At 39.7% G+C, this 17294-nt stretch overlaps 1 protein-coding gene across 1 annotated transcript in view; it reads left to right on the forward strand.

Annotated features, from left to right (window-relative positions):
- thsd7aa (thrombospondin, type I, domain containing 7Aa) overlaps nt 1–17294 on the forward strand; it is a 136435-nt gene that overhangs the window by 55351 nt on the left and 63790 nt on the right. The window contains exons 2-4 of the mRNA XM_042506803.1: nt 4732–5938; nt 9609–9857; nt 14254–14435. Coding sequence (XP_042362737.1) covers nt 4732–5938; nt 9609–9857; nt 14254–14435 — 1638 coding nt within the window. The remainder of the gene's footprint in view (nt 1–4731; nt 5939–9608; nt 9858–14253; nt 14436–17294) is intronic.

The following is a 17294-nucleotide window of genomic DNA, read 5'->3' on the forward strand; positions in this document are numbered from 1 at the left end:
CTGCCTGATTATCTTTGCTCAAGGGATGCTATTATGGATTTACAGCTGGAATAGGAATCCTTTATTTCACTATGCTATGAAAATATTAGCTTTGTATGCGGGCATCCAGTAGTTATGGTAAATCCATGACCTTTTCAAAGTCTCTTTATCATAGACATGTGTTCAACATATGAATACAGATCGACTGCGTGCTGCTGCTCTCATTTATCTCGCCTTTCCGTCCAAAAGCCACTGGTGGGTTGCACATCTCACACTGGTTTCCATTATCCCCGTAAATGCCAATGCCAATCTTCTGTTTGGCACCATGGGAAAAGCGGGAGGGAGACTAGGTCGGAGGTCTGGGGGTTGCAAGGTAGGGTGCATTCTAAAAGAGCAATCCCATTATTGGGGAGTGAAATCATTTCACACAGATCTCAATTTTTTGTGGCTGGCAAGCTACAGAGAAGATGAACCTGTTGAGAAACATCAGGAAAAAAGGCTTTTTTTCTCCTCCCCTGTGGCCTGATGGCTATTAAATGGACTGAATTGTGGATATTAAAGTGCGCTGAAGCTGTAAAGACACAATTTGCTTCCTTCAAAGATCAATCTTTTTCTACTCTATTGATTTGTCTTCCTGCTCAGCAAGTAACTCAAATAACATTAAAACCTAGAAAGAGGACTTTTTTTAGTGTGAAAGTCAGGGGGTCAGTATGCGAGTATATTTGGGTGACACTGAAGTCAACCTGAAGCCTTTTTAAACCCTGGCTGACTGCTAATGAACCCAACTGTCATGTTGGCGTTGTTTGATTCTGCAAACCACAAATATCTAGGATTTTTAAAATGTTTTTTTTAATGTAGGATAGATGTATAATAGATATTTATTAAATGTCTTTTTAGTGTGAAATTGCTCAGTGAGTTGTCGTAGAAAGAAAACTATTTAAAAACCGGCTATGTTCTGCTTTGTTTGCAGTGAGGGGAAACCTAGCTCCTCATGATTAGGAAAACTGATAGATCTGGTCATTATGACAGTGGCATTACTGACGGGTGTTTGTAGTTTAAGGATGGAGGCGGGTGTGATTAGATGTGTGACATCTCCCCTGGAGTTTTAGCCTTGTTGGCACAGTGCCCTCCATGCCTCCTGGCTCTTCTCAGTGGGTGATAGGCGATGTAGGCCAGCATGAGGACAACCATTCTCATTTAGCTGTTACGCTCACCATCGGCCTGGAGATAACCGTGTCATTCAGTGGCATGTACATAAATTATGTTGAACACCTGCACGAAGCTGAGACAATACTGCCTGCCAGGGAGGTAATACTTTATGGGTATTAAACATGCTGGCGTCTTTAGAGTGCTGGCTGTGGATGAATACACCGGCCCAGATGTCTACTTAGCCTTGCAGCATGTAGCTTTTTGCTGATATTGTTAATTACAAAATCAATTTACCATTGCTTTTCATCACTTAGCTCTCCATCTCATCACTGACGCGGTATATGCTACATTAAATGTTACACCAAATGAGCGGTGTGCCTCAGAAATCCTATTCTTCCTGTGGTGTATTTCCTCATTTCCAGCCAGAGAGGATAATGGCAGCCAGTGAGAGATGCCAGATCTGTGACTGCAGCTGTCTCTTGTGTCTGGGGCAGTTTCTTGCTACCTCTATTGATTTGTATTGATCCCGACCCTCTGCCTGCAGCTGTAAGCTAATTCAGCCTGCTGGTTCTTCCGTTGACATTTTCATTGCTGTATCCCAGCTTTATTGAGTGATACCATAAAGCACTGTTTAATACAACCTCTGGCTTTAGACTCTGAGCGCACTGAATAACTATATTGTCTGGTGATAGACAGTTACAGCTCATTTTCTTTTCTTTTTTTTAAATGGCTATTGGAGGTTGTTTGCAGGCGATTTGGCAAATTTGACAGGAATTCTAATTACAGTCGGTTTTGATGACAGTATTTTTAAATAATTTCCGCAGTGGTCTGCTGGTTTGATCAGTTCATCACATTGATGGATTCTTTCAGTCGATTGCCATGATCTGTTGTGCAGACATTCAAGATCGCCAGGGGCTAGAGTCTTCTGTCTTTGGTGATTGCTTGACCATTTGTCTAGTGCCACCATGAGGTTGACATTTTTGGTTTTGAGTGAAATACCTCGACAACTATTGGACAGACGTGGAATTCGGTGCAGATGTTAAACGTTCCCAAAGGAGGGAACCTTAATGACTCTGGTCATCCCTAATGACTTTGGTCATCCCCCACATTGCTATCCAGCGCCACCAGCTAGTCAAAGTTTGCCCTTATTTAATGAAATGTCTCAACCTTCCCTTATTTTATTGATACAAACATTTTAATAGACATTTATGGTTCCCAGACGATGTATCATATCGACTTCAGTGATACTGGGATTTTCCTGAGCGCAGCTAGTAGGTTAACATTTTTGGTTCAGAGTGTAATGTTAACTGTTGCTCAACTCTCTTTAGGTTTTGAGTGAAATGCCTCAACAACTATTAGACAGATTGATGTTGAATTTAGTGCAGATATTGAAGGTTACCAAAGGAGGAACCCTGATGACTTTGGTCATCCCCGTCACTGCTATTCAGCTCCATCCGCTAGTCAAAGTTTGCCCGTATTCAATGACTCTCTACATTTATTGATTGTATTGCCACAAAAAAATGTAACAGACATTCATGGTTCCCAGAGGATGTGTCCCAACTTTTTCCTTCGCACAGCTAGCAGGTTGATATTTTTGGTTTGGTGTGTAATTTCAACTGATGCTCAAATGTCATGACAATTGGGTACAGGCATTCAAGGTTCCCACAAGATGATTTACAACTGTAAAACTTTTCTCTCTGATGTAATATGTAATAAAAAAAGTCAAGCAGATGTGTACCAGCATTTGGTACTTCAACTCAAATTTATATACTGTAAGTGTACTATAAGTGGATAAAAGAGCAGTTTAAATATTGAATTGTTGCCTATTTTGCACTTTTTTTAGCTAATTGAAAAAAAAATCAAATCCAGAGATATTCAGTGATGGCACAAACTGTAATTTAGGAATCAGGTTTTAGGGCTTGAAATACCCCATACGTAAAGTTTGAGCTGTGCACATGATTCTCTTCAATGGTCCAGTGAGAGATGGACCTGCATATTAAAATTAACATTCACCAGTGCAAGACCAAAGAAAAAAGTGTTTCAAGCCGTGCCTGGAGTCGGTCCACCAGGTCCCGTGGTGTTTTCACTGCAGGGCCTGGTTGCTGCTGATGGGAAGAGATGACCCACTTGTGCTCTTTGATTAAAATGCCTTTGATCAGCCAGGGTTTCCCTCACATACAGCAGGCATCATGAAGAGGCTTTGTATGGTTAAACCAGTGCAGCAACAATTTGTTTTCACCAAGAGGTCATAGTAAAAAAAATAGCTATTTGTTGACAATTTAGGGGATTATTTTGAATTTCTTTGTTGCTCAGTTTTTAACCTGTCAAGTTGAGTTTAATTGTGCTGAATATTATTTTGAGCTCATTGCTATGATGTCTTACTGTATTATTGTTTGAGCTAAGTCCTCAACATTTTTTTTAAACATTTCAGTGTGGACAAGGATGTTAAACCTTTTCCCTGGATTTCTTCTCGAAGTTTGTATTTTTATTGTTTACCGTAGGTAGGCTTCATACTATGGGACGTAAATGTTGCCAATGGATTCCTTTTCTTGAAGTTTTCTTTGTGAGCATGAGATAATTACTGTTTGATCTTGATATAAGCAAACAACTATGTTTTCTTATTTTGCGGTCTTAGTACAGCAATCATAAAACAGATATTTTCAGTCTGGACTTACAAAGGTTACCAGCATTGTAACACCAGACAAGGCTAATGATATGCAGGGCCACTCCATTTCTCATATCAGTTAATTTTTAGGTTGTAATCGATTGAGTCTTTAGTCTCTGGCACTGCTGCGCTCCTAACAGGTTTTGTGCTGAGAGTGGATGTTTACTTAGAACTATAATTGCATTCTCATAAATCCAGTGGAGGGGCAATCACAGTATTGGCACTTGGAAGCACTTACGCGATGTGGAAAGGCAATAGTGTTGTCCTTAGAAGCACTTCAGCACTATAAATACTATCCATTTTCCTTGGGATACTTGGTCTTTTTTGTTGTTAGATTATGAGACAGGTTGTAACAAGCCAAAGGTTTATCTAGATTGTATAAACCACTGGTGCTTTACCTTTTCAGTAACAAGGTTAGGTTATGGAGACCTTCATCTGAAAAGATTTTGGTTGTTAAATATGATAAAGACCAATTAAGGAGATAACCATGGAAGAAGTGAAACTTATGATCAGAATAGTCAATCATATGATTCTAAAATACATTGTGCTCACTTCTGCAGTTGTGAAAATACGCTATTCTCCATTTTTCTGGGGACTACTTGGATCTCCCTCAAGGACTCCTTGTTGACAATAACTTAATTTAAACCATACTATTTGGAGGTAAATCTAAAATGGATATACTCCCATACAGTGCAGGGGCATTGTGCATGCACAACTCTGATATTCACTGTGGGTAGAAGATGAACCATTAAATTAGTCTGAAATTGAGATGGTTCCAGCTGGACAGTTTGCATAATAACTTTACAGTTCACCTTTGTGTTTTCATCTGAATAGCTATATCTAACCTGATGGTTTGTAAGCGGATTGTACGATTGCTCTTTTATAAGCAAGATAACTTTGAGCTTTCCTTTACCTCTCTGTTGTCTTACTCTTTACAGGTCCATGGGGTCGTTGTATGGGCAGTGAGTGTGGGCCGGGCGGCAGCCAAAGCAGGGCTGTATGGTGCGCCCACTCTGAAGGCTGGACCACCCTGCACACCAACTGTGACCAGACAGAGCGGCCGGACAACCAGCAGAGCTGCTTCAGAGTGTGTGACTGGCACAAAGATCTGTATGACTGGCAGCTAGGTGCCTGGAACCAGTGTGTCCCAGTGTCGATGCGCAGTGCCGGGGTGCAACGCCCCGCTGTGTGTACCCGGGGAGAGGAGGGCATCCAGACCCGTGAGGTGGGCTGTGTCCAGAAGGCAAATGGCGAGCCCGCAGAGGATGCAATCTGCGAATACTTTGAGCCCAAACCACGCCTAGAGCAGGCCTGTCTTATTCCCTGTCCACGGGACTGTGTGGTGTCTGAGTTTAGCCCATGGACTCACTGTTCTAAAACCTGTGGGATGGGCTTACAGAACCGGATCCGCTTTGTTCTGGCTCCCCCATTGTTTGGTGGTGCTGCCTGTCCAAACTTGACTGAGTTTCAGACATGTCAGCCAGGTCCCTGTGACGGCGAGGAGAGCCTCTATAGCCTCAGGGTGGGACCCTGGGGGCTGTGCTCTGTCCCGATGCCAAGACAAGCCAGACAAGCTGATAAACCACCCAGAGAGAGTGACAAACCTTTCAAGGACAATGATAAACTCCCCAAAGAGGGTGACAAACAGTCCAGAGAGGGTGAGAAAATGTCCAAAGGGGGTGACAAACAATCCGGAGAGGGTATCAAACTGTCCAGTGAAGGTGGCAAACAGTCAAAAGTAAGGGACAAACAGAGCAGAGATGGTGACAAAGAGCACAAAGAAGGAGAGAAAAAGTCCAAAGAGGGTGATAAACTTTCCAGAGATGGACACAAATCCTCCAGACCCAACAGAAAACTGGGTAGGGCTAACAGGAGACCAGACAGGCCGTCCCGACAAGCAGACAGGCCCAAACGACAGAAAAAGGCTAAAAACAAAGAGAAGAAAGAGAAAATGAGAGACAAAGTCCGGGACAGGTTAAGGGAGAGGGGTAAGGTTAAGGATCCTGAGACCAGAGAACTCATCAAGAAGAAGAGGAACAGGAACAGACAGAACCGCCTGGGAGGAAAGTTCTGGGACCTGCAGGTCGGCTACCAGACCAGAGAAGTGACCTGTGTGCACAAGAGTGGGAATGTCGAAGCCCTCAGGTAATAATAACAAACAAGCGTTCTTGTGTGGCTTACACAGATTCAATGCATGCTTTTGAAGTAATACTGTTAAACTATCATGTACTCTGTGCTTTTGTGATTTTGGTTTGTCTTCACTTTCTTAGGCACCAGTTTAGATAATGATTTGGTGTCAGTATTAACACTAAAATAATAGTTACATCTATGTCAAGTTTAGAATATTTTAGTATCAGGACTTTCAAGTTTAGTTTGGGAAAAGGATTAGGATTGGTAAATTTTAAGGTCACGGTTGCTGAATTGAATGCCATCATTGGATGGTATGTCAGGGTTAGAGATTGGAGTTGGGATTCGGTGCCGAGATCAAGATTAGAGTTTTGTATGTTGGAAATTTTGTCCTTTCTGCCTCGAACTGTGTTCATAGAAGTTAATACAAGAGCTCGTAGGGCACAGGTGTCTTTGTCTTTGGGCATAAGGGTTATCATCAGCTCTTTCATTCCATGTGTATTCAAAGTGTTTTCTAATATGATGGACAACATTCGACTCTTTGCTTTGCTGAAGGAAGTTATGTTTATTTAACTGGTCAAAAAGTACACATTAGTTAATAGGCTTGTAGCTCATCTAAATTCCATGCAGGACATTGGACTTAGCATCCTGTTACAGACAAGCAAATAATGTCCACCTGTTTTTAAACTGCTGCTGCAATCACTAACCCTACCAAGTGTATGCCTTACCTTAATCATAGCTTGACTACATTGTATTTGCCATAACTTATCTTTTCATTCGAACCATACCGGGGTTCCCTGGTGTATGGGTCTGAGGGGCTGGCCATGTAATTGCAACATCCCCAGTGAGCCTGGCCAGTGTTTTGTTAAGGCGTAATATATGCTAAAAAAATAGCAGTGCTCACAACTCTGAAAATATATTTGACAGCATCAAAAAGGTACTTGGTAGAGGCGAAAATCAGACAAGAGAAACACCACCAGCACTCATAACATTTGAATTTTTTATTGAGTTAATGCAATCATGGACATGAATACGTTTCGGCTAATAAGCCGTCTTCAGTGTGACCAATAATAAATGCTCCCAGCTAAACGAAACCCTTACCCAAACTAATGTTGCCATGCACAAGTGTTGTAGAAAGAAAGGACTTTAGAAAAGAATAAATATAAAAAGAATTATTGATGAAACTGCTTTTTTTTTTTTTTTTTTTTTTTTACTTCCCACCATACAGTATAATTGCTGTATTTTTGATATGATATGTTCATTCATGTAATGTGATTTGACATATTTTCACAGGAAAGGACTTATCTGATATGCATTGTCAGAGTGCTGCATGTTCCAGCTCACAATGTGCTGTCTGTGGCACTCAATGGCATCTCGTCTCACGGCTCATAACACTCAGTCATAACACTTAGTGTTTTGAAATGCTGTCAACGTTTAGTTTTATCTTTGTTTTCTTCCTTGAATCTAATATTTAGTCAGAGCTAATTGAGGTTATTTAAAGTCCTGCATGAAGACATGAGTTTAATTAGTGGAACTGTTAATTAGAGATTGATAATTGCTAATAATTTATATAGCCACAATGAAGGGCCGCAGTTATAATGGTTGTAATGAGAACCGCAGTCAGTTTCAATTAGTCAGTGTTGAACATCATTTTGTCTTTTCTATTTGCTCAGTGTACATACAGTCTCTCCCACCTCAATAACATTGGACACATTTGTCAAAGCTCTACTGTGAGATCCACCCGAAGACGTACAGTCTCAATACATGTTTATCTTCAGCTAGGTCACTGTCCACGTGGCGTCTTAGATCCATGTTCTTTGTTAGAAGATGAATGGCCTCATTCTGTCTTGCTGTGCTTGCTCGGCTCTAATAGAGGCCACTGAGCAGCTTCCGTTACGAATGTGATACGTTTGCTTTTAATGCCTGGGAGGAGGTCAGAATTCATAAATCTTTCAAAATTCAAGCAAACGCCACTCGTCACATTGCAGCATTCAAGCAGAATGTTATGTTCATATGATACACACCAGGATTGATATGTGGAATTTTTATCCAAAAGAGAACCACATATCCACACTCCTTTTCAAACCCCTGTCTAAGCCCGAGACTTTGTTTTAATACCCTGCTCGGAGTAAGTTGCAGAATATAGATATGGCTGAGTTGATAGTGATGCTGACTGTTTAAATGTTTGCTGGAGCTACGTTATTTACATTTGGAGCCATCACTTTGGCACTTTAACTGGTGGCTAAAATTGCTAATTATCCCCAAGTGTCAAGAGCTTAAAATGATGAACTGCAAACTTCACTGGGCCTTAATCAAGCGCTTAAACATTGATTGAGAAACATTGTTTTGACTCACTGATTAAGATTCTCATTTATATGTTAATATTGGTCAAGATATATATGTATGTCAAAAATTAGTATAAAAAACAGTTAAGCATACTGAATATTTTTATACATGTTGTTTTCATTAACTTGCAAATATTATTTATCATAATACATATCAGAAACATTTATGGTAGCAACATATAAAATGTAAATATAAAATTTTATGACGTATAGATATTTAAATATATGCACATATACATATTTACTGTATAACATATGTGTTTCACATATGTTATAACCTTATATTCATATATTAGGAGGATGTATGTGATAATTAAGTGTATGCTTTTTAGGTATTGAATACAGAAACATCACTTGTAGTGTTTTGCTAGTATTTTGTTGTGTAGTTTGGAGGACCTTTAGTTATTGACCACATTCAGTTCAGAAAAGATATTTATGGTCTCACAACCACAAGAAGTAATTTGTATGGAAAACATAAATGCAGGTCTTTCTGAAGTCCTTTCTCAGTATGCCAAACACACAAAGTGCTTGTGTTGTTCGTCCTGTGATAACATATTGTGGTGTGAACATCAGAGTCAAAGCCAAAGTGCAAACTGTTACATTTTGATTCTGTAAAGCTTCATGACGCCATAATCGCGTATGTGTCTAGACCCTGCTGCTCTGACTTTTCTATAAAGGGTTTAAAGAAAGAACCTCAGTGGTTGCAGGAGAACCGACCCCAAAACACAACCTAAAAGAGCAGAGTTTGTTTTTACATGAAGCTTCTGAACAGAGTTGAAGAAAAATTGAACTGAGACTCAAAGGGAAGACAACCAGAGAAGGGAAGCTGTGTGTCATTATCCCAAATGGCCTATCATCCTCTACAAAACACACAGAGAGAAAAACAAGTGTCTTTCAACTCCTCAGCAATCCCATCATCAAACAAAGCCACGGTGCTGTGAAGCACCCGCTGAAAATGGGGATAACAAATTGTTTGGGTTTGTAATGAACAACTTTCAAACCCCTGTTTATCACATTGGCTGAGTCAGACAAAGGAAAGCTGCAGGATGTACAGCAGCATTTCACCAGTCGTTTACATCTTTGTAATCCCCACAAAACAGTCGCTTTATTCCTTTCTTAATAACCCAATCTCTGAATGTAGAGGCATTTTAACAGGCTAAAAAAATGCTGTCTGTCTGTCTTTTTTTTGTCTTGTATGGGTGGCTTTTTGTGGACTTTGTGATGTCAACATGATGCTTTTTCAGCATCACGGATATGTAATGGGGTTTGCTATATTAATGCTCTAAATGTCACATACAGCTCCTTTAAAATATTAAAGTATCATCTTGTCTTTTCATCTCCAGCCTGTGCTCCCAGGAGTCGTTGCCGGTGACTTTCCAGGCCTGCGTCATGACCAAAGACTGCGATGTGACTGAATGGTCTGAATGGTCAATTTGCTCTAAGGAGTGCTACGACCCCAATGGGCCCAAGGGGGAGCGCACTCGTACCAGAAAAGTGAGCCAGTTCCCAATCAACGGAGGAGCAGATTGTCCAGAGCTGGAGGAGAAGGAGCCCTGCAGCCCCCAGGGAGACGGAGTGCCACCCTGCATTGTGTAAGTACTGGACAAAGATAGAAGTGCAATTGTTGATAAGTTGAGTAGATGTACAGTTTTTCATGTGTAAATCATCTGCGATTAATAAAGTGACTGAGTTATGTGAAACAAAACATTATCTCAGGCAGAAATACCTAGAAGTATTCAGGTTGGATGTCGGCTATACCTAATACATTTTGCGCTTTTTGGGGGGTTGATGTTGTTAGCCATGTCAAATAAGATGTTTTTGAGACCCTGACGTAAATTAGCTATATGGGGTTGACTCAGTTATCAATCTTACCCATAACTGGAGTACATATTGACCCTCTGTGTGTTTTTCATCCAGACTCAAATGTCTCAACAACTATTTAAAGCAAGGCTGTCAAATGATTAATTTTTAAAATCACCATAAATCACATAATTTCAATAGTTAATCCTGATTAATTGCATTTTTAATCCCATGTTTTCAATTCCATTATTCTGCGTTACAAAACAGTTATGAAGTCTATATTTACAAGGAAAAGCAGTTCTCACCAGGTTGTCTTGTCTTCAGATCAATGGACGCATTAAAAGCCCACCTTTCACATTAGGTGTCATAATTAGGTCAAAATTTAAATTTGTCCAATACCTTTGTTTATGACCAAATTCCCTCCAAAACTACACTGACCAATCAGCCTCAGCTATACTTTATGTTTAGTGCACATTCGCAAATGTTGACAAGCTAAATTAAGATGGTTAATATATTGAATATTACCTTCTAAACATCACCTTATAGCATTGTTATTGGGGCCATTTTTGTGCAGTTGTGTTTGCTCAAAGCACTGTCATGCCTAAACACAGAGGCACAGAGCTGCATGCATGACTGTAGACTCTTAATCTTATTTTTTTCACCTGTCTGTCTTGAAGCAGTAGAATAAGGCTGTTCTGTCATATTACTTTACACCACAGAGCTTAGCTTTCAGTGGTGGGGCTAATAATAGACTGGGCATCCAACAAAAATTGGTGCTTTATCAGAAGACACCGGCAGTAACATTAACAAGTAACCGGAACTGTAATAAGCTGTATCATAGCAAATGTGTTTCCCTAAATTATGTTAAGAGTGCAGGGTGAGGCAATAACAAACCCATTACTGCCAAGGTCTGCAGGTTTAATAATCCCAGACAGAGTGAGGGTGGATGACGTGGGTGGGGTTAGAGGAAGGGTGTTGTTGGGGAAGGGTGTGTGAGGAGATGCGGTGGAAATGGCTTGTGTCTGGCTCAGTGCCAGCAGGAATAAGTAAATAGAGCATCTGAGAGGAAACTGCTCTGCTGAGTTATTTTTTTTCTCTCGCTCCACCTTGCTGTCTCATCTTGACACCCCCATCCTGCTCTCCCCAGGAGGGACTGTCAATTACCTTTTAGGTTCCTCAAAGTCAAGTTTATTAGCCATGAAAAAAAAGGTTAAAACTAGGTGGTCATACCCAGTGGTATGATGTTAGATTTCTGTATGTTCTGGTGCTGATAGGGCCATATTTTGTGGCTATTATTGGAACTACGTTTTTTCTCCTCCATTTAATATTTTTCCTTACATCAGTCTCTTTGTATGTTTCATAGACCATCTTTAAGACACAGTGGTAATGTTTAGTTTTCAGATTTCAACACTGGAAAGAATACAATTTTAGATCACACATTTTTTTCTCACTTTGTTGTTTTGCATAGTGTTGGGTAATTTAATGCATTGCCCATAATCACACACATCAGACATGACATGCAGGCAGCAGTCAGGATAGCTGGGACATGCCATATGTGTCTGTGGGCGTAAGCACGGGGAATGACATGGCATGCTGGTAAGTGGATTTATACAGACAGCAAAAGGAGTGGGCATTTTGATGGCTGTCATCAGCTGCTGATGAAAGGTGATCTTTGGTTTTTCAAGTTGATGACGGTTCACCCTTCAAACCCTGAAAAAATTGGTTTGATTTCATTTTTTTTTTAAAAAAAAAAAAAACATGAGGAAAAAGGCAATGAGCAACTTGACAATAAATGTCAAATTTAGAAAACTATTATTATTTAAAAAGCTATATTTATCATAATTATATATTTAAAATTGTTTTACAGAATGTTAAAAATCTGAGGCCTTTTTCAGGTAATATCTGTATTTTTTTAGTTTGTTTGTTCATTTGTTTTAATGTCCTTTTTTTTAAATTTTCAATTTCCAGGTAATTTTCTTGCACTTTTTTCTAATTTCTTGCCAACTTCTGGGTCATTTCTTCTTTAGTTGCTCATTACCTTCCTCCCAAAAAAGAAATCAAGCCAATTTCCCCAGGTCTCAAAGGGTTTAACAATGGTGGCTTGGGCATATGGTAAATTGTATTCACCAAGGCTGCCAAAAATAAAAATAATAAATTGAGTAAGAGAAAAAAAACTGTGTGTAGTGCATGAGTTTCAGTGTGATTAACAATATTTCTGAGGGTTTTCTTTCTCCTGGAGCATAATTTGATAAAGCATTTTTGTCCAACGTCCATTGACTCACATTGCCTTTTGTTTGATGTACAGCAGGAGGAGAGGCAGCAGCTCTGTCCATGGTGCTGAAAAACTGCTCTGTCTGAGTGTCCCCATCTGGGCAACTTAAAGCCCCAAGATGCAATGCTTTCCCAGGGGCCTCATTGTTGTGCAGCAGTGCAGAGGCAACTGAGGGGCAGAGAGACCTTGCTCATGAATATGGAGCCTTTTATTGGCGACCTCAAATGAATTCCATTATCAGCCGAGATGGAGGCAGGGTTTACGTTCTCTGACCTCAGGGTGGAAACCACAATACATTATTGCTGAAGCAGACTGCTGCCAATTCACTAACCAGACACAAACCCATCCATGCTGCAATTAACAAACTCCTTTCAGCTGAAAAAATGGAGTCTTAGAGATATGTCAGTGGGAAGTCTTGGTGACATTACAAATCCTGAGGCGTTTTGTAAACAGAGATCTAAGGTCAATAACATAAAAAGTCTTTCTAACATGCTCGCCACCCAGACTCAGCCAGGCACAACTGATGCTGTTCATTGCCTGCAAAAAGCCATACACGCTCTTGAGTGTGCCTCGAAGCAATTTAAAACATTTGGTTAAACCACAATATCTGCTCTGCAAATGATATTTTAAGGATCTGATATTTGATCAGATTTTTGTATTGTGTAGTTCAGCAAGATAATCTTCACACTTTTATGGCTTTTGAAGCATATATGCAATCGCCAGAAGTTAAAAGCAAACAATAGATGGTTAATGAAGTACACTACAGCTGCGGGACGTTCTGTAGTCTCATTTAACCACTTGTTAGCAGCTGCCTTTTTTAAGACATAGCCTCAGAATTCACAGATGGGGTTTTTACTGACATACTATATATATTGTAGAACAAAACGTAAACGTTTATAAAGCTTGTGATGACCACAGACCACATTTCAGGGAACTAAAACCTCATTCAAAAAAGATCTGGTAATTTTGAGATGAGGGAACTGGCAGTGCTAAAATGCAAAGTCATTTCCAGGTTTTAGGGCTCATTCTTGCACAACTCTATTCGAGTAAGAGAAAATGATGAAATGAAAGGCAACAGCCATCCAGGATGCAGAAAGTAAAAAAAGAATACAACATTTGCAAACTTGCTAATTTTTTCGTCATTTGTTATATAGTTATATTTGCATTATTTAAATTGTTTATTTGTTTCGATTTTGATCAGCTCTTGTTCTTGTTTTTAATCAATATAATAAATTCAAATGATGCTAACTACTACTACTAATAGTAGTTAGTAACTAATAATAATAATTTTGGGGGTGGGGGGCCCGAGGGGAAGCTTGCCCAAGGTGCCGAATGTGCTAGGTCTGGCATTGGACAAAAGTTATCAGTAAAATTATGTTAAAGAAGAAAGTTAAAACAAGAAATGTCAAAAATGTCAAAAGTTTGGAATATTTCATTATATTGTCATAAAGGTTTGCATTTGATTCTAACAGGACCATACTACATTTAATGTACCAGTTTCATTTATTGTTTTGTGGTGGTTAAGCCAAACACGTGATATTTCGTGTGTGTACTTTGTCTTGTTTGCTTTCTGAAAAAATGTAAAATGAAACCATTGATTTTTTAAACTTAATCTATGGGCTGTAACAGGAAATGAAACTTAATATCCAGTGACCTTTGATCTGACTGCTCCAGCTTTATGGGTACATCTGGTCAATATGAATTGTGTTTTGAACCAGACCGACAGACCACGCTGATAGTTTGTATGTCAGCAGCTTAACAACAACCAACTCCTTTTCCCCGCTTCTGCTTTTTGAAAGCTGATACTAATGACAGCATTTGTTGTTTCAATCAATTCAGTTATTTTTTAAGGAAAGACAACAAAAGGCTGACAAACTCACCAGACTAACTCTTCCAATGTCCACCTCTGTCCTCAGCTACAGCTGGAGGACCACAGAGTGGACAGAGTGCAGGGTGGATGTGCTGCTCAGCCAACAGGACCGTCGGCGTGGAAACCAGACAGGGTTGTGTGGAGGTGGGATTCAGACCCGTGAGGTCTACTGTGTCCAGACCAGCACTGACACCCCGCCAAACCTCAGCTCGCTCAGGAGCAAAGAAGGTGATTTTCTCAGCATGCTGTCGTCTTGTATTGCTATATTTGATCTTCTGTATACAGTTTTAACCATTCAGCACCGCAGGAGTTTGCTTACTTTATTTATTTACCTTGTTTGATAATATCGTCTCTATTTATTGATTTATCTTATCTCTGTTGAAAGTGAAACAAAAAGTAAAGGAAAATGAAAATGAAAGATAAAAATGGCTTAGACAAACAAGTCTCAAGCCAATGGTTTTATTTTCTTCTGCATCTGACTAAAAACTTGGTGGGTGCTGGAGTCTGCCAAGGGTGTCTCTTGTCACTCGATGTGTTTGTGACAGACTCTCTTGGCTCAGCCAAACAGTGGAGAACATCCAGTTTGGTGACCTTGAGATTGCATCTCTGCTTTTGGAAAAAAAAAGTACTAATAGAACATAGTGATACCAAAATATAGAGATTTGTATGCATTTCACATAGATGTCTATTTGTATTAAATGTAACACTATGGGACTGCTCTGCCTTCTTTTTGCCAGAGAAAACATTCCCCAAATGGTGCAGCTCTGGCTCTGAATTAACGCCATCTGGGTGTATTTTCTTTGGTCATTAGGTCACTATGATTGACTACCACAGGCACACTGCTTTATCTTTCCCTATAGGAATATTGTATAAATAAATTGTAGCACCCGTGTAATTTGGACACTATACTGTTAACTGTTAATAAACACGGGCATACTACTAGTTTTTAAGGGAATTTTTATAGGCACATTACACACATTATTTGGAAGTGTTATGAAGTGAAGTAGTGTTGTGTTTGCTGTTTTGAATCTGAGTGGCAACAGTGAGGAAACTGTGGTGGAAAAAGCCAGCTGATTATAGATGATATATCCACTTCAGAATATTGGATACCAGTTTCTAATAAGGGTTTGTTTACAAAAGGTTTGTAAGTAAGCATATTTTAGTTGCAGTAGTCAGGTTTCAACCTTAAGAGGGCAGTCACTGTGCATATTTCTAACAAATATGTAGAATTTTAATCATTTGCACTCAAATGTCATTTCATTTTAACTATAAAAAGTGGTTATGTTTTTTTTTTTTGTAATGTTGCAGTATGTAACATTAAATTAAAACAACATTACATTTCACACGGGTCAGAAACTGCAGTCCCCTGGATAAAAGTCCAGTTTTGATTGACCTATTTACCTCGCTCTCACCCTCGTGCTATACAACATCAGTTGCTCTCAGCGTGCAGTATCACTGCGGATTGGTTTATTTTGACTTACTTGAAAGCTTGGTGCATCTCATAAAGACCTCACAGGGTTTCTTGGTGTCCGAGGGGCATAAATTGTTTGTATTTGATGACCTTGGACAGGAAACAAGTTGGAATTTGATTTGCTTTCCTACAATATCTTCTTTTGACAGCTAAGGTATGAATACTGCGCTTGTGATTCTGATTAGGCTGCTAAAACACTTGGATAAGGTCAGGGAGAGGTCCAGGGCTTGTTTAAATATTGAAAAAGGCTTAAAGTGAGACTGGAGGTGCCTTATTTTTAAATAATAAACCAAAACCACAATCTTTCCCAGCCTTAACCCAAGTGTTTAGAGGCCTTATCCTGACTTGACATCTGTAACACTTCCTGGACTTGAAAAAAATCATGCCAGGAAATGTAATCTGGGAAAAATGTCTTATGATATGAGTGTATGAATAACAGTAGACAGGGCTGAAAAATTACTGCAAACAAAGACCAATACAAAGAACACTGGCAGCATCATTTTATCAATGTGATTGTTTAAATTGGATATGAAAACATCTGCATTTCTTTATATAGTGGAACACTTTGCAAATAGTCCTTATCTTAATTCCAGTCCCACTACTGTACTGTAAATGAATAGTAATCATTATATGAAACAGCATTCATACAGCCTATCCAGTGCCGCTTATCCGCTCAAATAACAAACAAACAACATCAAGAAAGAATAGGAGCAATATCTTGGTGACACAAAGCAAAGTGGGCTTATGGAGTAAATTATAGCCTTTTTAATAGCAAGTGTTTTGACAGAGGCTGGTTTAAAAACAGCTTCAAATTACATCTGTGAGGGCTGAGTGGCACACAAAAGTTGTTTATGAGCTTTTGAATCATCTGTTTGGGCTTGCATTTCACACAAACACGCACACACCAAAATCGTGTCATCTGTTCCGGCTCTGCGCACAGTCACTGATATCCTCCCCCCTGCTTTACCAGAAATGTGTGAACCAGAGTGGAGAATTAAAGAGGTTTTCCCCTCATATTAAATCTGGGACTGAGCTATATGAATATATTAATGTGCATGCAAAAGCACACGGAGAGGATCGCAGATGAAATGTGAGCTTTTGCATAAATTGGTGGCATTACTGAGCATACGGAGGGCTGGAAGTGGCCTGGTAGCACGCCCATGCTTATCCAGCACTGACACAATAAAGTCTCAGTCCATCTGGCCGGAGAGGCCGAACTGGCGTCTGCTGCTAGAAATTATTTAGATCAGATGCTCACAACCAATCACGCGCTTTCATCCTTCAGTGTCAAGAGTCCACATTGCCAATTTTGTTAACAGTGGTGAGTCGTAGTTTCCACTGTCCCCCTTTATTGTCAGAATAAGACAGAAAATAGCGACTGCACCTTCAGCCAAGACACCCTGTCTGCATGTTAGCACAGTAATTGTTAAGGAAAGTGTTTTTGGGCGGAAGAGAGGGACAGTAATGAAGGCACAATGACAGCTGAAAAGCATCTAGATTTGGCTCGGATGGTGGCAGAAGAAGAAAAGCGAGAAAAAGAATGGATGTGATAAATGAAGTGAATAAATGATCCTCCTCCTTCTTTTCACCTGTCCTTGATCCCAGACAGGTTTTGT

The sequence above is a fragment of the Plectropomus leopardus genome, chromosome 18, assembly GCF_008729295.1.
Source record: "Plectropomus leopardus isolate mb chromosome 18, YSFRI_Pleo_2.0, whole genome shotgun sequence".
NCBI classification, from domain to species: Eukaryota; Metazoa; Chordata; class Actinopteri; order Perciformes; family Serranidae; genus Plectropomus; species Plectropomus leopardus.